The 22,536-nt window shown below is 44.0% G+C and overlaps 1 protein-coding gene across 3 annotated transcripts in view; it reads right to left on the bottom strand.

Annotated features, from left to right (window-relative positions):
* Prune2 (prune homolog 2 with BCH domain) overlaps positions 1 to 22,536 on the bottom strand; it is a 271,505-nt gene that overhangs the window by 28,687 nt on the left and 220,282 nt on the right. Inside the window, exons 10-11 of one of the 3 annotated variants that reach the window (XM_051146213.1) lie at positions 21,286 to 21,365; positions 11,321 to 11,521 (exon numbers count right to left, since the gene is read on the bottom strand). In XM_051146213.1, the coding sequence (XP_051002170.1) occupies positions 11,321 to 11,521; positions 21,286 to 21,365 (281 nt within the window). Of the gene's footprint in view, positions 1 to 11,320; positions 11,522 to 21,285; positions 21,396 to 22,536 lie in introns of those variants that run through there. The other 2 variants (XM_051146212.1, XM_051146211.1) reach the window with 2 other exon arrangements.

Raw genomic sequence — 22,536 nt, 5'->3', positions numbered from 1 at the left:
GGAAGCCTACCCTAGCCTTCCTTGCCAACCTCACCAGCCATACCACCCACAGAGCCCTGGCCTGTTCTTGTTCCACTATGTTCCCAGCAGCACTCAGCAGATTGCTAAGGATGAAAGGCAGCAACCATGGCTTCAAATCAAGCAGCGAGGCACCTGTGCATATCCATTCAGTTTTCTGGCATCCTTCCTGCTTCTTCCTTTCTATTTGGGTTGGGAAACTCAGCTATAAATCTTACCTCTCTCGGGTTCCATATTTTTTTTAATATTTATTTATTTTATGCATAGCAGTGCTCTATCATATGTACATCTGCTTGCTAGAAAAGGGCATCAGATCACATTACAGATGGTTCTGAGCCACCATGTAATTCCTGGGAATTGAACTCAGGACCTCTGGAAGAGCAGACAGTGCTCTTAACCACTGAGCCACTTCTCCAGCCCTGGGTTCCATATTTCTTATCTTGTCCCTGATACCTAAGAACTGTGGGCTCAGAGATGCCATGTCTTCTGATGCTCATGTACACACATGGCCACCACTGTCATTAGTAAACCCAGCACCCTCCTCCAACTCCTCCATGAACTCACCATGCATCTAAACCTTAATGAACTCACCACTCACCAAACTTCCTACAGTATATTTGGAACTCTAGCTTGCTCTAGTTTGTCCCTGGTGAGCTCTCTGGGGTGCTCGGTGCAGGAGGGTATGTTTGTACATTTATTTGTCTGTTTTTTCCATATGCTTTATTGAGGATATTTCATTATGTTTTGGGGTTTTGGTTCGTTTGTTTGTTTGTGTTGGTTTTTTTGGGACAGGGCTTTCCTGTATAGCCCTGGCTGTCCTGGACTCCCTTTGTAGACCAGGCTAGTTTCCAACTCATAGAGATCTGCCAGCTGGGACTAAAGGTGTGCACCACCACACCTGGTTTCTCATTAAGGTTAGTTGTTTTTGTTTTTGTTTTTACTGTGTACTAGTCTTTATTCTACATATTAAACTTAAATGCACAGCACATAAACACAGTGAAATTATTTTGGCAAAAAAGCCATGGCAACACCATGGACAAAGATAATCTTTTCAATAAATGGCACCAGGATACCTGGACACCTACACGTAAGAAGATGTACCCACAGCTGGAGAGATGTCTCAGTGGTTATGAACACTTGCTGCACAGTCATGAGGACCAGAGTTCAGATCCCACCATGCCAGTAACAAGCTTTGGGAGACAGGAGGGTCTATGGGGCTTATTGGCTTATAGCCCTCCTGTAAAAAATGAGTTCTGGCTTCAGGAAGATACCCTGCCTCAAAGGAACAGAGTGGAGAGCTATAAAGGGGAATGCCCAGTATCCTCCTCTGACCCTACATGCATAATAATGTACACACTGTGCACAGATACACAAACAACATATGTAAACCATACCAAACATATCATACACATGCATAAACAAACGAAAGAATAATATTTTAAAGAGCTGGGTGTAATAGAACATGCCTTTAATCCCAGTACTAGGTGGGAGGAGGAAGGAGGATCTCTGTGAGTTCAAGGCCAGCCTAGCCTACACAGTGAGTTCTAGGACACCAGGACTAAATATAAAGAGAGACTCCGTCTCAAAAAAAAAAAAAGAGCACACACCCCTGACATGTATGTATGTGTATATATACATACATACACAACTATCTGTATGTGTGTATGTGTGTGCTGACTATATGTGTGTGCATATATACATATGTGATATAGATAGCTAGCTAGATAGATGATAGATAGATTCAAATCTTCATCTGCTCACAAATTAGCTCAATTTGTATCATATATCTAATGTAAAACTCCCAAACTAGAAAACTCATAGAAGACAACATAAGAGAAAAATCTAATTGGCCTTGGCGTAGACATAGTATTCATCTATTTACTTGTTTCTTTATTTGTATATCTTAATAGGTTTTGTCATGCTACCTGGGCTGGTATAGAACTCATGAGCACAAGCATACCTCCTACCTTAGCCTAGGTCTGCAACTGATGACTTTTTAGATACAACACCAAATGCATGAAATAGATAATTGACAAACTAGATGATATTAAAGTTGAAAATATGCTCCACGTAAGACAATACCAAGAGAATAAGAAGGCAGATACAGACTAGGAGAATGTATGTCTAGACTATAAACCTGGTAAATGATTATTATTTAAAATATATAAAATGCTTGAGGCATAACAATAAGAAAACAAACAATTTCATTCGCAAATAAGCAGTGAAATGGTATTGGTGCTGTATCTCATAGTAGGGTTTTCCTACTATGTACAAGGCCCTGTGTTTAGTTCCTAGCAACAACTACAACAACAGCACACACAGAGAGGCAAAAGAACCAAACAGACATCACTTCACCAATGAAGATATAGATACCAAGGAAGTAAGAAAAGATGTATGACATCATTTCTCACTAGTGCATGTTAAGATAATACAATAGGCAACTATTACTATGGATACGGCTATTAGAAAGGCTAATGTCCAAAACACTGACAAGCACCAGACTAGTGAGAATGTGGTGCATTAGGGACTCTTGTGTGCTGATTGTGGGGATGGAAATAGTCCAGTAACTTTGGAGGACAGTCTGAAAGTTTCTTATAAATAAACTTGTATCATACAGCCTATCTCCTTTGCAATTAGACAACTGATACAGATAATCATGTGTATGTTTATAGAAGCTTCATTCATACTTGCCAAAACTTCGAAGCAACCAAGATGCCTGGCAATAGATGACTAGAAAAGCAAAGTGTTACGTCATACACTAGAACATCCTTAAATGCTGCAAAGAAGTGACTCCTCAACATGGAAAAGAATCACAAATGCATAGGAGAAGAAAACCAATCAGAAAAGGCTACTTACTGCACACACAGAAAGATAGCTTAAAGAAAATGATAAAAATAAATCTTTAAAAAAAAAAACCCACCAGTGTACAAGAATACAAAGAAAAAACATATTTTCAGACACATGTGCTTAACCTTTCATCACTTGCATGCTGAGTATGGAAACAATGATTTGGTTTTGTAAAGCTGGTGGCCCGTTGGTGCTGGAAATAAGGAAGAGCACCAGTAGGGGTGTAGAAGGTGTGGCTCTGACTGACTGAGAGAATGCTGGCCTGTCTGCCAGAATGCTGTCATCAGAGGTCAATGCTGGAACAGCTGCTTAGATGGGGTCACTATATGTGGGAACCTTGATAGGCTAAATGTGCAGACTCCTTGCTTCTGATGGTCTTATCAGAAACACACTGGCCAAATTCTTTACCATCTTACCACATCCGGGATAAGGAGCCTTTACCACACCTAAGTTCTGAATAGGGAGAAAAATTATGCCGTGGTTGGTTTGGAAAATAGAGTGAGATCATCATTCCCCCCTTGACCTTTGAGTATTTTGTTTCTAGGGTTAGGATCATGATGCACTGAAAGTCAACTCGAGAACAGCCTTCATATGAATGACTAACCCAAAATCCCTTCATTATCTGTGTAGTTCTGATTTCATTGGCACAAATACCAAGTCTTAATTATATTTTCCAACTGTTAGGACAGAGCTATAAAGGAAAACTGATTGAAAGGGAACAAGTTGGCATCTTTTAATGGAGAGATTAAATTGTTTTTCCATAAGCAAACTGGAGATACTAGGCAAATACCCTGGAAAAATATTTGGCCCTTAGCTCCTAAGTAACAGAGGGAGTTGTAGAAGCCCTCGAGGCTATAAAGGACAGATTTGCAAAGCAACAGTGTGACCTACAGAACCATACATATGAAACTGAGCTTTCACACTTGGTTTCCTGTATGCAGGCTCAGTTTAGCAAAAGGTCCTCTCCTTTTTCACTCCTCAGTCTGTGAGACAGGGAAGTAGCACCGACACCACTCAACACAACACTTGGTTTGAATGCTGCCTTGGTTAGGGTTCTATTGCTGTGAAGACACACCATGACCGTAGCGACTCTCAGAAGGAAACATGTAACTGGGGCTGGCTTACAGTTCAGAGGTTTAGTTCATTATTGTCATGGCAGGAAGCATGGCAGCACACAGGCAGACATGGTGCTGGAGAGAGAGGGAGCTGAGAGTGCTACATTTGGATCAGCAGGCAGCAGGACAAGATAGTGAGCCATGGGGGCCTGGTTTGAGCTTCTGAGACCTCAAAGCCCATCCTCACTGTGTCACACTTCCTCCAACAAAGCCACACCTACCCCAACAAAGCCATAATTCCTAATAGTGACACTCCTTATGAGCCTATGGGGGCATTTTTACTCAAATAAATGTTTCCACAGTCACTTATAGCTCTATAAGTGCAGTCACATTATGTAACCTCCCATGTCTCTGTGCTCTCATCTACAGTGAAGGAAAGACAGTCTGTTTTATAGAGTAGACATGAGGCTTACTAGAACGATCTCTAAAATACTTAGGATATATTCCTTATAATACAGTAAGCACTACAAACGTGTCCATTTGGTAAAATAAATTATGACCACTTTTGAAAATCTATACTTGATGGCAGGAGAGATGATTCAACAGTTAAGGGTATTGGCTGCTAGCCCAGAGGACCCGGATTCAAGTTCCAGCACCCACATGGGAGCTCACAACTGTCTGTAACTCTAAGTCTGACACTCTCACATAGACATACACGCAGGCAAATAAAAAAAGAAAAACTATACTTAAAAGTATTTGATAGTCAGGCTGACAGTTCACCTGTAATCTCATCACTTGACCTTGTTTTCCTGGGCTGTCTAGTCTGGCTGCAGTGGGAAAGGATGCGCTTACTTGTGACTTGATGTGCCAGAGTGAGTTGGTACCCATGGCAGGGGAGAGGGGCGGGCTCCCCTTCTCTAAGGAGAAGGGGAAAGGGACTGAGGGGAGCAGAGTATGAAGGTGGGACTAGGAGGAGAGGAAGGAAAAGGCTGCAATCAGGCTGTAAAGTGATTAAATAAATAAGTGAAAACAAAACAAAAACCTAAATAAAACAAAAGCAAACTCTTGACTAGGAGGAATGAATAACACTTCCCTTCAGAATGCATATGCCAGGTTCAACATGCTTACCTGAAAATTCTGAAGACACAAAGCTTATAAGTGCTTATAACATCATACACTACGTTTAAAGTATATTTACATTCCATCTTCCTATAGAGCGGTTATCCATGTCTGCTGTACAGAATATAGCTATCCACACAAATTCTGTGGTTTTGATAGCTGATGTGTTGGGTTGCTTATTTATTTATTTTTAATAGTGCTTAGATAGGCACCTTTTGTTTGAAATCAACGTGAAAAATTTATAGTTCAACATACATTAAAATCAGCCTCTCTGATTTTAAGACCTAGAATAACTGAGGTCATTAAATTGCCTCTTTCAGCATGACTATGTCAACTAAATAAAGGAACCATGTTAGCAAGTGGCAGCTTTAATTACCAGCTCGCTCAGCCACCACCGCTTTGCTCGACAGGTTTACTATTTATAAATAAAAGGCTCAGATGTGGTGTTGCAAAGCACTCCACAGAGACAGCGAAGCAAAAGGCGGAGGGCATTGGGGGGGGGGACCAGCCATAGCTGTCTTCAGTGTGGTTTCAAGTCAGTATATCCATGAGAAAAGTGCTGTGACAGCTGAGAGCAACTGGGATACATGAAGGGCGTGAGAGCAGGTGGCACAGATGGAGGGCATGAGAGCAGGTGGGATGGATGGAGGGCATGAGAGCATGTGGAATGGATGGAGGGCATGAGAGCAGGTGGGATGGATGGAGGGCGTAAGAGGAAGTGGGATGGATGGAGGGCAAAAGAGCAGGTGGGATAGGTGGAGGGCGTAAGAGGAAGTGGGATAGATGGAGGGCATAAGAGCAGGTGGGATGGATGGAGGACATGAGAGCAGGTGGGATGGATGGAGGACATGAGAGCAGGTGGGATGGATGGAGGGCATGAGAGCAGGTGGGATGGATGGAGGGCATGAGAGCAGGTGGGATGGATGGAGGACATGAGAGCAGGTGGGATGGATGGAGGGCATGAGAGCAGGTGGGATGGATGGAGGACATGAGAGCAGGTTGGATGGATGGAGGACATGAGAGCAGGTAGGATGGATGGAGGGCATAAGAGGAGTGGGATGGATGGAGGGCATAAGAGCAGGTGGCATGGATGGAGGACATGAGAGCAGGTAGGATGGATGGAGGGCATGAGAGCAGGTGGGATGGATGGAGGGCATGAGAGCAGGTGGGATGGATGGAGGGAGTAAGAGAAAGTGGGATAGATGGAGGGCATAAGAGCAGGTGGGATGGATGGAGGACATGAGAGCAGGTGGGATGGATGGAGGACATGAGAGCAGGTGGGATGGATGAAGGACATGAGAGCAGGTGGGATGGAGGGAGGACATGAGAGCAGGTGGGATGGATGGAGGACATGAGAGCAGGTGGGATGGATGGAGGGCGTAAGAGGAAGTGGGATAGATGGAGGGCATAAGAGCAGGTGGGATGGATGGAGGACATGAGAGCAGGTGGGATGGATGGAGGGCATGAGAGCAGGTGGGATGGGTGGAGGGCATAAGAGAAAGTGGGATAGATGGAGGGCATAAGAGCAGGTGGCATGGATGGAGGACATGAGAGCAGGTGGGATGGATGGAGGACATGAGAGCAGGTAGGATGGATGGAGGGCATAAGAGGAAGTGGGATGGATGGAGGGCATAAGAGCAGGTGGGATGGATGGAGGACATGAGAGCAGGTGGGATGGATGGAGGACATGAGAGCAGGTAGGATGGATGGAGGGCATGAGAGCAGGTGGGATGGATGGAGGGCATGAGAGCAGGTGGGATGGATGGAGGGCGTAAGAGAAAGTGGGATAGATGGAGGGCATAAGAGCAGGTGGGATGGATGGAGGACATGAGAGCAGGTGGGATGAATGGAGGGCATGAGAGCAGGTGGGATGGATGGAGGGCATGAGAGCAGGTGGGATGGAGGGAGGACATGAGAGCAGGTGGGATGGAGGGAGGACATGAGAGCAGGTGGGATGGAGGGAAGACATGAGAGCAGGTGGGATGGATGGAGGACATGAGAGCATGGAGGACATGAAAGCAGGTGGGATGGATGGAGGGCGTAAGAGAAAGTGGGATAGATGGAGGGCATAAGAGCAGGTGGGATGGATGGAGGACATGAGAGCAGGTGGGATGGATGGAGGGCATGAGAGCAGGTGGGATGGATGGAGGGCGTAAGAGAAAGTGGGATAGATGGAGGGCATAAGAGCAGGTGGGATGGGTGGAGGGCATGAGAGCAGGTGGGATGGATGGAGGACATGAGAGCAGGTAGGATGGATGGAGGACATGAGAGCAGGTGGGATGGAGGGAGGGCATGAGAGCAGGTGGGATGGATGGAGGTCATGAGAGCAGGTGGGATGGATGAAGGACATGAGAGCAGGTGGGATGGATGGAGGACATGAGAGCAGGTGGGATGGATGGAGGGCGTAAGAGCAAGTGGGATAGATGGAGGGCATAAGAGCAGGTGGGATGGATGGAGGACATGAGAGCAGGTGGGATGGATGGAGGGCATGAGAGCAGGTGGGATGGATGGAGGGCATAAGAGAAAGTGTGATAGATGGAGGGCATAAGAGCAGGTGGGATGGATGGAGGACATGAGAGCAGGTTGGATGGATGGAGGGCATGAGAGCAGGTGGGATGGATGGAGGGCATGAGAGCAGGTGGGATGGATGGAGGGCATGAGAGCATGTGGGATGGATGGAGGGCATGAGAGCAGGTGGGGTGGATGGAGGGCATGAGAGCAGGTGGGATGGATGGAGGGCATGAGAGCAGGTGGGATGGATGGAGGGCGTAAGAGAAAGTGGGATAGATGGAGGGCATAAGAGTAGGTGGGATGGGTGGAGGGCATGAGAGCAGGTGGGATGGATGGAGGACATGAGAGCAGGTGGGATGGATGGAGGACATGAGAGCAGGTGGGATGGATGGAGGGCATGAGAGCAGGTGGGATGGATGGAGGGCGTAAGAGAAAGTGGGATGGATGGAGGGCATAAGAGCAGGTGGGATGTGTGGAGGGCATGAGAGCAGGTGGGATGGATGGAGGACATGAGAGCAGGTGGGATGGATGGAGGACATGAGAGCAGGTGGGATGGAGGGAGGACATGAGAGCAGGTGGGATGGAGGGAGGACATGAGAGCAGGTGGGATGGAGGGAGGACATGAGAGCAGGTGGGATGGATGGAGGACATGAGAGCAGGTGGGATAGATGGAGGACATGAGAGCAGGTGGGATGGATGGAGGGCATAAGAGGAAGTGGGATAGATGGAGGGCATAAGAGCAGGTGGGATGGATGGAGGACATGAGAGCAGGTGGGACGGATGGAGGGCATGAGAGCAGGTGGGATGGATGGAGGGCATGAGAGCAGGTGGGATGGATGGAGGGCGTAAGAGAAAGTGGGATGGATGGAGGGCATAAGAGCAGGTGGGATGTGTGGAGGGCATGAGAGCAGGTGGGATGGATGGAGGACATGAGAGCATGGAGGACATGAAAGCAGGTGGGATGGATGGAGGGCGTAAGAGAAAGTGGGATAGATGGAGGGCATAAGAGCAGGTGGGATGGATGGAGGACATGAGAGCAGGTGGGATGGATGGAGGACATGAGAGCAGGTGGGATAGATGGAGGACATGAGAGCAGGTGGGATGGATGGAGGGCATAAGAGGAAGTGGGATAGATGGAGGGCATAAGAGCAGGTGGGATGGATGGAGGACATGAGAGCAGGTGGGACGGATGGAGGGCATGAGAGCAGGTGGGATGGATGGAGGGCATGAGAGCAGGTGGGATGGATGGAGGGCGTAAGAGAAAGTGGGATGGATGGAGGGCATAAGAGCAGGTGGGATGTGTGGAGGGCATGAGAGCAGGTGGGATGGATGGAGGACATGAGAGCAGGTGGGATGGATGGAGGACATGAGAGCAGGTGGGATGGATGGAGGGCATGAGAGCAGGTGGGATGGATGGAGGACATGAGAGCAGGTGGGATGGATGGAGGGCATAAGAGCAGGTGGGATGGGTGGAGGGCATGAGAGCAGGTGGGATGGATGGAGGACATGAGAGCAGGTGGGATGGATGGAGGACATGAGAGCAGGTGGGATGGAGGGAGGACATGAGAGCAGGTGGGATGGAGGGAGGACATGAGAGCAGGTGGGATGGAGGGAGGACATGAGAGCAGGTGGGATGGATGGAGGACATGAGAGCAGGTGGGATAGATGGAGGACATGAGAGCAGGTGGGATGGATGGAGGGCATAAGAGGAAGTGGGATAGATGGAGGGCATAAGAGCAGGTGGGATGGATGGAGGACATGAGAGCAGGTGGGACGGATGGAGGGCATGAGAGCAGGTGGGATGGATGGAGGGCATGAGAGCAGGTGGGATGGATGGAGGGCGTAAGAGAAAGTGGGATGGATGGAGGGCATAAGAGCAGGTGGGATGTGTGGAGGGCATGAGAGCAGGTGGGATGGATGGAGGACATGAGAGCAGGTGGGATGGATGGAGGACATGAGAGCAGGTGGGATGGAGGGAGGACATGAGAGTAGGTGGGATGGAGGGAGGACATGAGAGCAGGTGGGATGGATGGAGGACATGAGAGCAGGTGGGATGGATGGAGGGCATGAGAGCAGGTGGGATGGATGGAGGACATGAGAGCAGGTGGGATGGATGGAGGGCATGAGAGCAGGTGGAATGGATGGAGGGCATGAGAAAAGGTGGGGTGGATGGGTAGAGTATCTTGGGAAGACTCTGAGGTGGCAGAAAAAGAATTTGAGTTCAAGATCCAAACATCAGTAGATGCAGAAAGAAAACATTTGGGGAATAATTATATCTGTATTGAATGTGCATGGAAGCTTTTAATTCTCTATCTTCAAATATGCGTTTACATCATATTAGATATTATGATTAATTTAGAGATGGTTTAATGTATATGGAGGATGTGTGTGGATTAGGTACAAATGCATACTACATACAAAGGACTTGAACATCCTTAGATCCTGGTGCCTGTTTGGGGTCTTGGAAACTATGCACTACAGACCACATGCACGAAGAACCTATAGAAAACCATAAGCAGGTCAGAAATGCAGCACAAACAGTAAGGCTTGGAATAGTGCTGTACCTGCTTTTATTATTATTATTATTATTATTATTATTATTATTATTATTATTATTATTATTATTATTATTATTTAACTTGAGGGAACAAAAGCTTAAACTCTGTTAATCTACGACGGTCAGGGAAGCTGCCCCTGAGGCTCAAGGACATTGTGTGGAATTAATCAGTTATTTTGGTGAATTTCCCAATTATATTTTCATATGAATGGGATTTCCTGTGACTAGCTTGAGCAACCTTCAATTACAGTGTTTCTTTTTAAGATTAAAAGAATGTTATTCAACAAGGGGTGGTAGTACATGGCTGAGAGTCTTTCACTTTGGTTTTCAGTTATAATTTCAGAGAAACCACACAGCTTCAAGGAAAACTAAAATGGCACTGATGCTTTATGAAGCAAATGCTTCTCATTTGTCCTTACTTCTGAACAAGCCAAATGTCACCAAGCAAGAGGAAGGACTACAACAGACTGGCTCTCCTATCAGGACCGTCAGCCCTGAATCCAGCAACTTCTCATTGCCTTCCTTGTCTTTACCTCAACCTACCCACTCCATCCCGCCTTCCTTCTTTCTGTATTGAAGACACAGCATCAAAACCCATGAAGTCTTTGCCTGAGGAAGCATGCATTCTAGTGAGGAAAAAATTCAGGAGATATTTCAGTCCTCTAAGCAAGCAAATCATTAAACAACACAGATTCAACAAAGGAAAATGCAGAAAATAACTTTGGCATGGAGTGTGAGGGGCTGGGGGCACGTAGGTGGGGAACATGTATGACAGCACATGTCAGGGAGCCTGTCAAAGAGGTGACACCTGGAAAGAGATGTGACTAGTCACATAAAGGTCTGAGAGAGTGAACATTCTAGACAGCAAGAGTTTCTACAAAGGAAATGGTATATTCTGATTTTTCCTCTTCCAGTTTTGCATTCAAGATTCAAGTCTCTTTCTTTGTACACATAGTCTTAGTTTTTCCTGCATGTAGCTTAGGGTAGGGATTTCACAAAAGGGTAATAGTTGCTGATGAGTAACCCCTGGGAACTGTACTTTCTCCATCAAGCTCTGAAGTGCCAATCATGGACACCACTGAGTAAGATTCAAACCGAAGCTTCTGGAGTCAGAGAAAGTAGGCATTCGCACAAAAATGAAAAATTTGTGTGTACTGTTAGCTAGACAATCATTTATTTATGTGATAGTGGCCTCGTTATCTCAGCAACTTACCATGGGCAGTGTATTCAAAAGAATCTGCTTCATCAGGGGTGTCGAGCTCATCCACGTTGATGTCAATCTCATCTGGACTGTCTAGGTTATCATCAGAGAGAATAGATCCTTCACTTTGGTCCAGAGAAAGGTTGATGTTTGGGGCTGTGAGCTTGATTCTCCGAGAGTGACTGCCATTGAGATCCAGAGAATTGGGAGGTTCTAAGGAAGAAAATAGTAGCAACATTGGTTCACATACATGCCCTCATGAATTGAACTGGGTCACAAGGGAAAAAAATCATAAGGGATTTGGACACTACTCCCAACTTGTCCCTTATGTCCTTCCTTCTTTGTTTTGTAAGATAGGCTCTCACTATGTAGCCCAGGCTGGCCTTTAACGTGCAACCTCAGCCTTCAGTACTGGGATGGTGGTGGTGGTGGTGGTGGTTTTTGTTGTTGTTTCTTCTTCTTCTTCTTCTTCTTCTTCTTCTTCTTCTTCTTCTTCTTCTTCTTTTTCTTCTTCTTCTTCTTCTAGGTTTTGTTTTTATGTGATCCATGTGTATGCTACAAGTGTTCAGGTGCCAGAAGATGGCATCAGCCCTCCTTGGAGCTGAAGTTACAGGTAGTTATAAAGTCACCCAACATAGGTGCTGGGACTTGCACTCCAGTTTTCTGGAATGCAGCAAACACTTTAGCTGCTGAGCCATCTCTCTAGTCCCCTCCTACTAGATACTTTTCTTTTAAAAAATCCCTCAGATTGGCTTCCATCCACCACATCATCCCTGGCTATATGAAAAGAAGGGTAGGAACCTTCGTTTGTTTGCTTGTGCTATTTCTCTGTTTAGGTTTCAGAAGTCAATATGTTATACTATTAAGTTGAATTTTATGGGGTATATTGCACAAGAAAAAAAAGTTAACCATATATATATTTTCTTATGGTTCTTGTAGATGTTATTCCTATGGAATGGAGGTTAAGAACTTTATCTGTTAAATTCATAGAAAAGCCCAAAATACTTATTTTCAGGTTCTGTACATAATCTTCCTACTTTTCATTTTTAAAAATAAAGCCTTAAGTATATTAGTTAGTTTCTTTGAACTTACCCATGGAATCACCACATTAGCCAGCATCATCCAACATTAGTGCCTCTAACATTCATGATGACTATGCTAATGCTGCCAGAAGCACTCCTACCCTCTCTTTGCAGTGTCTCTGTTCAAGAGCCTTGTATTACTTAGAAACAGAGTTGGGAAAGTCCTTTCTGCACAAGCTTATCTGAGCCAAACACACAGAGAGATCTATTAAGATTTGGAAGAACTGTTTGATATTCTTCTCTGGTTGCTGATTCCCTTAGCATTTCCCTAGCATCCCTCCCATTTTATTTGTGGTCCTTATCTGGATTATACTGATTTTACAGGCTGAGCTGGAAGCATCTCTGCTGGGCTCTGTTGGCCTGGGCTCAGTGGTGGGTTGGGGGAGGGGGCCACAATTCCACCCTCATTACCTCCCAAAGTGAAACAAAACATTCACAAAACTCTTGAGCAAGGTTTTCCAGGATGGCACTTTGTTGAGCACGTTAACGTCCTAGGAAGGTGATAGGTCCTTCTTCCCTCCACATCTTCAGAAAAAAAAAAAAAAAATCACAAAACAACAACATTTAAAGAGTATACCAAAACAGAGCTGAGGGCATTGTGGGATGCCAACATATTATCAGGCTGTTCAAGAAAAGAAACTGGGTACAGGAATGCAAACTTTGTAATTGAGCCAAGTCTGAACATGCCCCTAACATAGAATCAATGTAGCTTCACTTGTGGCAAAATGGCAGGGGAATGTTTCGCTTGGATTTAGATCTGTCCATCTGCCATGCCCGGCCTAATGGTAGATACACCAATGTCATGACAATGTTCCTATGCCAATTGTCTTTTTTTTTCCATGTAACTTCCCTCTCCCCTTTCTCTTTATGCAGCTTTTGGGATGCCCATTATCTGCAGCTTCTTCCTTTTAATCTGCTGTACCATGTAAGCTTCCTTGGGACATTCTGAACTTTTATTTTCCAAATGTGTCATTCCCAGGGTCTCAAATGAGGTTACTTTGCATTTACAGTTTCTGATTTTGGTTTGATTGGCATACATGCTTTCAGAGATAGGATGTGGTTCACACTACCTCCAGTGATGCCAGGGACATAGCATGCTTACAGGGATCTTTTGTTTTCTCTCAATTCCCTGGTAGCCATAGATAGTGGGAATCCTTTCCGCTTCCAAGCTTTCAATCCCTTTTATGGTTCCAAAACTTTATGTCGATGTTCCTTGTTGTCTTCGGCTTAGGAAGAAAATCTCTTGACCAGGTGTCTAGGACAGGCACCCCTCATGTGATAGGCATTTGGATTCTACAAAGGAAAACCTTCTTTCTCTCATTTTAAAAAAGTTTATTTATTTTGTACTATGTGTATAAGTAATTTTCCTGTATGGATATCTGTGCACCGTGTTCGTACAGTACCCTTGGAGACCAGAAGAGGGCCTTGGATCTCTTGGAATAGGAGTGACAGATGGTTGTGAGTTGCTGTGTGGGTGCTGGGAATCGAACCTGAGTCTTCTGGAAGAGCAACAAGTCTTCATAACCACCGAGGCATCCCTCCAGTGCCAGAAAAGTAACTTTCATGCTGAGTTACTGTCGTGGTTTGAATGAGAAGCACCCCCCACTGGTTCATGCATTTGAGCACTTGGGGTGTTAGTGTTTGGGGGAGATTACAAAACCTTTAGAAGGTGCAGCCTTGCTGGAAGAAGTACATCACTGGAGATGAGATTTGGGGGCTTGCAGCCTCGCCTCACTTCTTACTCTTTTGTTTTTCTTCCTGTGTGCAGGTGAGAGGTGATCTCTCAGCTTCCTGTTCCTGCTGCCATGCCTTCCCCACCACTGTGAACACGGAGCCCCCTGGGACTGTCAGCCAAAGGAAACGCTCTCCTGGATTTGGTCACCGTGTTTTATCACAGCAGGAACAGTAACAACAACAAAAATTAATATAGAAATTGGCACCAGGAGTGAGGTCTTGCTCTAAAGGTAGCCTTACTATTGTACCAGTGCTGAGCCAGATGCCTTTCCATAAGGATGCTAATCGCTTTAGACAACAATGATTCTTCAGCCCAAATCTTGAGAGCAATATTAAGCTTCTTTTTTTCTGCCCAACTTGCGTTCGTTCACTGTAGATCTCCATAAGAATAAGTATATACTCCATACATAACAATACCACAGACTCTGTTACGTTTTAAAAAAATGTTTCTTTTCTTTTTTTGGTTGAAATTTCTTTTTATAAATATATTTTATTAATTTATTCATATTACATCTCAATTGTTATCCCATCCCTTGTATCCTCCCATTCCTCCCTCCCTCCCATTTTCCCCTTACTCCCCTCCCCTACGACTGTGACTGAGGGGGACCTCCTCCCCCTGTATATGCTCATAGGGTATCAAGTCTCTTCTTGGTAGCCTGCTATTCTTCCTTTGAGTGCCACCAGGCCTCCTCATGCAGGGGACATGGTCAAATAGTCTACTACTTTGTCATTTATCCCCATGTAAATTCTAAAGACATAGGCAGAAGTCAGCCAGACTCTTCTCCAAAACAGTGCACAAATGACCTCTTTCCCAGTTGCCAATAAAGTCTTTGCTTCCTCCCCTTGAAACCTCTTGAGCCAGGCCTCCACTCTCCCCATTAATTTCAGCACTATGCTCTTCCAGGCTCCTACTAGAGCCTGCCCCCTAAGCTCTGTTACAGCATTCAGTGGCTTTGTTCAACTTCCAAAGTCTTCCAGAACCTGGCACCAAAGAGACTACATCATCAAGATGAACTCTTTTAGAAAGTAACCAGCATTTAGAATTTGTGGTCCAGAGGGGACCAGAGCTTCAGCTCAAGCTAGAAGCCTAATTCAAAATATAAGAGTCTCCTACACATACTGGTTTTGAAAGCAGAAAGGGGTCATGGAGAGTGGCTGAGGCTCGGCACTGTGTGGCAGGGTCAGAGTCCCTGAAGAGAGAACAGCAGAAGCCACTAGTGAAGGTACAGCCCGAGTTGCAGTAAGGACACAGGATGTTGCAGATCCTTGGACTGTGGAATGTCCACTAAGGAGTGGAGCAGGAGGTTACAAAACAAGCTCTGTGAGTTATAGCTGGCAGAGCCAGAGAAGTGAAACTGCCCAAACTCTTAGCATGGTGGCACCTGCCTTTAATTCCAGCACTTGGGAGGCAGAGGCAGGCGGATCGATGTGAGTTCAGGACAGCCAAAGCTACACAGAGAAACTCTATCAAAAAAAAAAAAAAAAAAAAAAAAAAAAAAAAAAAAAAAAAAAGGTTCAAACCCTTACAAGCCCAGAAGATTGTGAATGAGTTCCAAATGTTGGACATTGACCTTTTTTATGTTGTTGGATTTTGGTTTTACTACATCCTAGTCCTTCCCTGTTAGAATTAGAATAGATACAACTTGTTTTGTTTGTTCATTTGATTTGTTTGTTTTAATTTACAGGAGCCCATAATTAAAAGACTTTGACTTTTAAAAAGACACTGAAGTTTTAAAGTGTTAATTAATATGGACTTTTAAAGCTGTATTATAAATTATATTATGGTATTAATGTGAGAGGATAAACAAGGAAGGAAAAGGTGTGGCTTAAAGTGATAATGTTTCAACATCAAGTTGACAAGGAATAGAATTTCTTAGTTTCACCTTCCACTAGGTACAGCCTGTTATCTAAGGAGTCTCAATTATGAATATGAGATTATTCCAATCAAACTGTTCTGTGGGTGTGTCTGTGAGGGATTTTTCTTGATTGCTAATTTATGTAGGTGGACTCAGCTCAGTGTGGGATGTACTGTTCTTAGTCAGGGACTCTTGCGCTATGTAAGAAAGCTATTTGAGCAGACTCTTAGGCAGCAAGGCAGTAAACTGCATTCCTCCATGCTCTCTTCTTCAGTTGGGCTTGAGCCCCTGCCCTAACTTCCCTTAGGGTTGTGTGTGACCTGAAAGTGTAGGCTAGGTTACCTCTTTCTCCCCAGTCTGCTTTGGCTCACGTTGTTTATCACAGCAATAGAAAGGAATCTAGGATGGCTCTCTGTGGGGAACAGCTACCCTAAGAAGGCTACTGAGCAACCACAGTAGAAGAAATACGTTTTCTCATGTGGCTGAGCCCTGGGCCCTCCTCTGGCAGATTCGTAACTTGATAGATTAAAATTTCCCATGATGGTTTGAAACTAGAATGTACCCTTTTGAAGCTCTTTGGGCATTTCAGAATGAGATCCCCATGTACTCTGTTAGTACAAAGTTATAAAGCCAAGCAGCCAAAGCAGGAAACATACTGTCTTGAGTGCCCTTCTGTCCCACTGCTGACTCTTGTCAGAGCTTCATTTTTTAGGATATGAAATTTGAGCATCCTCAAAAAAAAAAAAAAAAAAAAAATCTGCCTTCAGAGGTCGAGGGATGTAGCTCAGTGGATACAGCTCAGTACTTGCCTAGTATGCACGAGGCCCCAGGTTCAGTCCTTAACTCTGCCTGTCCTCCAACAAGAAATCACCTTATCTGATTCAAAGACCTTTTAACAAGCCATGTGTAATATGATAAAGTTAGAGCCTTTACATATATGTCTCAGACAAAGGTTGAGCTGCACGCTGCTGCTGAGGAGTTTCCAGTGTACTACATTTGCGTGGATTTGCTTGACAATTAGAGGTTTCAACAAAAATACATGAACCTCACTTTGGGGAGCTGAGTCAGTTTACTTATTTGAAGAAGATATGGCCTAGGAATGTATTACATTTGGACTTTGGAATGGCTGTAGCAGAGATCCTTCAGTATTAAGTGCTAAAGGCCAAACAGATGCTCAAATGTTAGTGCTGAAGTTTTTGCAAAACAAAGTCCCCACTCTGTTGCCCCCAGTACCCAACTTGTGAATCTCCTTCAGCTCACTCAGTGGCCTCACATGCCCAATGACAGGACTGTCACAGCAATTCTAAGCAAACAGTCTTCCAAAACTCTGGCCTTAATCTCCTGATAGACAGCCAAGAGTCAAGTGAACTTTACTCTCTTAGTGTATCTTCAGGAAAAAATTAAGTACTTTAGTCAAACAACATTCCCATACTGAGAAAAGTGCTCATGAATTAAGGGCCTTAGATGAATCACTGTCCCAAACTCGTGCTAACAATGTCTGAGGAGCAGGCTACTAAAGTTATGGCCCTCTAAAATCCAAGCTTGTAAACCTCCAGATGCAAGGATTCTCTCCTAAACCAAACCCGTTCAGTTCTTCTCCAGGCATTTGTTATTAATAGACCATAAGTGAAATTCTTCATTGGCCTAAACATAGTTTATATTTGTGTATGACACCACAATCATCATGAAGTGTGCATTCCAAGAACCTAAGGATGACTTTGCCTGCCTCAGAAAGGAACCATTCTTCAGTTATGAGGAGGGTAGGGTATGTACGCCTTACATAGATGAACCACAAAATACTCATGACTGTGGGTGGTGTTCCCCCAGGTCCTGTTTCTCTCTGGCCTTAAAGGCCTCTGGCTAACTCAGGACTGATGGGAAACAGGAAGCTGGCAGTTACTAGACTCCACTTAATGGAAAGCAATGGCTCTGCAGAAGCAATCTCTGGCCCTCACTTCCCCTCAAATGAGATGCAGAAGACATGTTTGATCGCCCTCCAGGTTGGTCTTCCTGGCTTTCCACTCTTAAGAGGACAGATGGATTGATTTAGGGTTGCAGTGATGTGGTCATTTACTTACTGACTGTTCCCTTTTCAGGGCTTGTAAATATAATTGGTACATAGGGGCATTAGCTAACTTCATGCAACAAGCCTTAAAGAGCAGACAAGAGTAAAGTGTAAATAGTTGGCAAATCTTAAAATGTCCTTAATGAGAAAAATAGACTTACAAAAACACTTGGCACTTAGTATAATCTCTGCTTCTCAAGAAGGTACTATAATTAAAACACATTGCTGTCTGTATATACCTGAAAAATTATTTATTGCCCAGTTTTTCTTGCTAGCTTTTATGTCATCTTGACACAGATTAGAATCATCAACTGAAAAATATCTCTACCAGATTGGCTTTTAGGCAAATGCGTGGGACATTTTTTAAACTAATGCTTGATGTGGGAGGGCCCAGGCTGTTATGGGTGGGGTCACCTTTGGGTAACTGGGTCTAGATGTGTAAGAAAGCAAGCTGAGCAAACTGTGGAAGCAAGACAGTAAGCAGCACTCTTCCATGACCTGTGTTTCAGTTCCTGCCTTGAGTTCCTGTCACAGACTTCCGTTAGTGATGGACTGTGACCTGAGAGCTGTAAGCCTGAATAAACCCTTTCCTCTCGACGAAGTTGTTTTGGTCACGATATTGCTGGGTTTTGTTGTTGTTTTTGCTTTTTGTTTGGCTGGTTGGTCGATTGGTTGATTGTTATTTTTTTTGGTTTTTCTTGTTTCCTTTTTGAGAGAGAGTCTCTCCATGTAGTCCTGAAGGTCCTGGAACTCACCTCTAAATCACAGAGATCTGTGTGCTTCTGCCTCCCAAGCATTGAAATAAAGGTATGTGTCACCATTCCCAGATGCCCATGGTGTTTTATCACAAAAATAGAAGTCCTAATTAAGATACCTAGCTAGTCAATTATATGAAAAGAAAAGTTTAGAAAGCTATTCAAAATTGATGCTTAAAGTGACCCTGTACCTATCCCAGAAGAATTGTTATAAGGATGCTTGGATCTAGTGCCAACTGGCTAAGATCTAGTTCTATTGTTCCTGGTAATTTTAATACTCTACATAACTCATTACGTAGTTACTTCTCTTCCCAGAATAAGGATCCCATGTCGGCTACAACAATCTCAACTGTGAAACATTGGTCAAAAGTTACAAGTCATTGGCTCTGCCCTGATACCCCACGGCAACCTTGTTACTTAGTATGTCCTTGTGATCTATCTACAGTTTCCTCCTTTGTGGGACAAGACTTCTTGGGAATGTGCTATTCCACCTACAAGGGACTAAATGAATATAAAACTGACACATTGTGTGTACTTTAATGATGGGCATCTTAGTATTAAGGTAACTTTTCTACACCAAGTATCTTTCTTTTCTAGTAAATTTTACCTTTTCTTTTCTTTCCAGTCTCCCTACGTAAGCTATCTGCATTATTTGGGGTACCTAGCCAGAGCCATCTGAACCTGTGGGAAACGCCAGAACTGCAGTTCTCAAGGCCACACTTCCAGTTTCAGAGGCTGAATTGATCATCACCCACCCTGTGCCTCTTACCGCTGAACAGTCATCTGTGGCCTAATTTACAAAATTCTCTGTATTAAATCAATAGGAAAAAGTGACGTGTCTCCACAAGTTCTGTAAGCTGTCCTAGTGAATTATTAAGCCCAAGGGTGGAGGGGGCTGTGGAAACCCCAATTTATAGCCAATTGATGAGAGTATAGGTCCAGCTTGACTGCAATTGGTGGCTAAGTGAGAACTGCCTTGTGGGCCTGAGCCTTTTTTAGCCTGTGAAAAGTGGGACTGTCTAGGCGTGTGCTGATGCCTCTGCCTAGACTTACTAGGCAGAGGCATCAGCACCAAAATAATCAGGCTGTTCAGCTGGCGTTTGTGTAAGAACTCTGACGTATTTGGTCACCAGAGTGTTTGTTGTGTGTGACAGTATAGTAGGAAAAATGTTTCCTAGCCTCACCCCCAAACCAGACTGATGGGCTTCCCGAGGAGAAAGCATTTAGAAGGCATCGCGTATGCCCCTCAACTCTGTCCTTGTCCTAAGGAACATTACTGTTCCCTTGTCATGTTATCATAGTACTGTTTTTCCACAAAGATCATCGTCCACACTATGCACCCTAGAGTGTCTTAATATAGCACTTGAAAAATGTTTCCCTTAAAACATTTGAAAAACAGCAGTCTCTCTGTAACAGAAATTCTCAGAGCAGTAATGTCCAGAAGAATTTTTGTGCTGATTGTTCTACATATGGCTATTGAGCATTTCAAATGACACTAGTGTTATTGAAGAATGAAATTTAAATTTTTAGTGTTTAATTGATTTAAATAGCCATATATAGTTAGTTGCTACTCACCATAGCCTTAATGATTTTATTATTTGAAGCCCTACCATGATTCTTGAGGAATGGTAGAGACATACACACAGTGGTTACTATGGCTTAAGCACATTTTAAAAAAGAATGTTAGTATATGGCTTACTTGGTATATGGTCTAAGGTTCTGACCCAGTACATAAAAGGTCCTGGACTTGAAACTCAGCACCCTTTTAAAAAGGTCACATGACTAGAATTTTGAAGAATATTTTAAATGCTATAACAGCAAATAAACAAAATCGTGTTCCTTTTTACCTCAATTAGGCTTAGCTAATGATGCCATGGTCTGGATTGAGGTATGATTTTAGTCTCGGTGCCATACTTTACTATACAGTGACAGCCATTGCATTATAATTGAAGTTTATAACTCCTTTGAGGTCATAATTCCTTTTTGTCTTTTTTGTTTGTTTGGTTGGTTTTGTGATGCTGGGTTTCAAACTGGGCCCTGTGTATGCCACTAAATAGTCTCCTACTGAGCTAAACTTTCAGTTCTAGTCTGCCTTTTTTTTTTTTTTTTTTTTTTACAGCTGGGACACAGAACATTCTTGATGTCCTCTTTCCCCTAGTAATCACCCATACAGTTATGTATCAGTTATTGAGTGCAGACATAATCTGGAATTTGGTATTGTGATATACACTGCCCAATTATAGGAACTGAAAACACTGCAGCCCAGGAGATCACTTGCTGTGGCTCATAATTGTGAGCATGAACATGAAGTCAACTCTGAAATTAACCTAGCCTGACACCTTTCTCTCACACCTTTTTCTCTCTTTCTCTTTACTTTTGTCACTGATATCACAAGTTGCGCACATGGGAAGTGGTCCTCTCGCTGAATAATAATGCCTCCTCCATATAGAACGCCATGGGTAAAATGCACAGATGTTCCTCTCACCGGGCCTCATGTCTGCAGCACTGGGACTCAGCACTCTCTCCTCGAACGGGACATCCATTCCTACATCCTCTGACGGGGGTCTGAAAAGAAGCAAGAGGAAGAACATAAAAAAGCCGCACAGGACTTTATTGTCTCTGAAATCAATAGACCTAGAACAGAGGATCAGCGTCTCATCTGACTCGAAACAAGCCAAAGGTGCATCCGGAGCCCATTGTTAAGTGGCCCCAAATGCAGTCGCGGTGAATGAAAGCCAATGTCAGCTTCATTGACACCATGAATAGCAGGGTGACAGTGTACAACAGTCACGTCCCCCAGCTCCCACAAGCAAATACGAATCCAATAAGACTTCAGAAAAAGAAAATGCACACAGCTAATTTATTGCAGGGACATTAAACACATATTTTTTTTTTCAACACAAGATGCAATGGATGTGCGAGAGAGTACAGAGGTCCCCTTTGCCATCTATAAATGTGGGCCTGATGCCTCAGTGGCACAGGCCAAAAGCAGGATACCCCACTTCTGATTAGGGATTAGCTTCTAGATTAGGGATATATGACGTAGCTTGCTCGGTCGTTGAAGGACGAAGCAATGAAAAGCGAGGTGCCTAACACCCTGAGATGACTGGGGACTGACGCTCGTTCCCACCCTGCCTTTGAATATTTCAAGATTTCCTGTTGCTGTGTGTGAGTGAAGACGGTTCTACTAATTAACCACCTCTTGCCTCTGCTCAGAGTTGAGTTCCATTTATAGCACCCTCCTCCTTGAGACAAAGACTGAGGAAAATAGAGAAAAACAACCAAATGTTTATGTTCTTCTAAGAAGCTGCTGACTGTAGACCAAGGATTTCTCTTCACTTATTTTAATTCTCTGGCCCTCGTTCAACAAATGATCATAGATCATGCTCTTATACCTTTCTTTTTGTTGGCTTCCATGAAATTTTAACCCTTTATGGTACACCTTTAGATGTAGGCATGACTCTAACTTTATATATGCTAACTTTATATTCAAGCTGTCATTTGATTTCTTCCTCTATCCCTCCCTTTAATGAGCCTTGTCTCCTTGCCAGTCTGGGTATACCAAACATTTGAAGTTTCACCAACTTCTGTAGGAGTCAGGGGTTAAGTTCACTGGTAACTGACAAAGCACTGAGGTAACAAAATAATTTCTAAGCCTCTGGTGATAACTAGACTAGCTTTGTTTATTCGACGAATATATATTTTCTTTTTTTTTTTTTTTTTTTTTTTTTTTTTT

Source organism: Acomys russatus, chromosome 5 (genome assembly GCF_903995435.1).
Source record: "Acomys russatus chromosome 5, mAcoRus1.1, whole genome shotgun sequence".
NCBI lineage: Eukaryota > Metazoa > Chordata > Mammalia > Rodentia > Muridae > Acomys > Acomys russatus.
The sequence above is the reverse complement of the archived record's forward strand: the minus strand, read 5'-3'. Positions and strand labels throughout refer to the sequence as shown.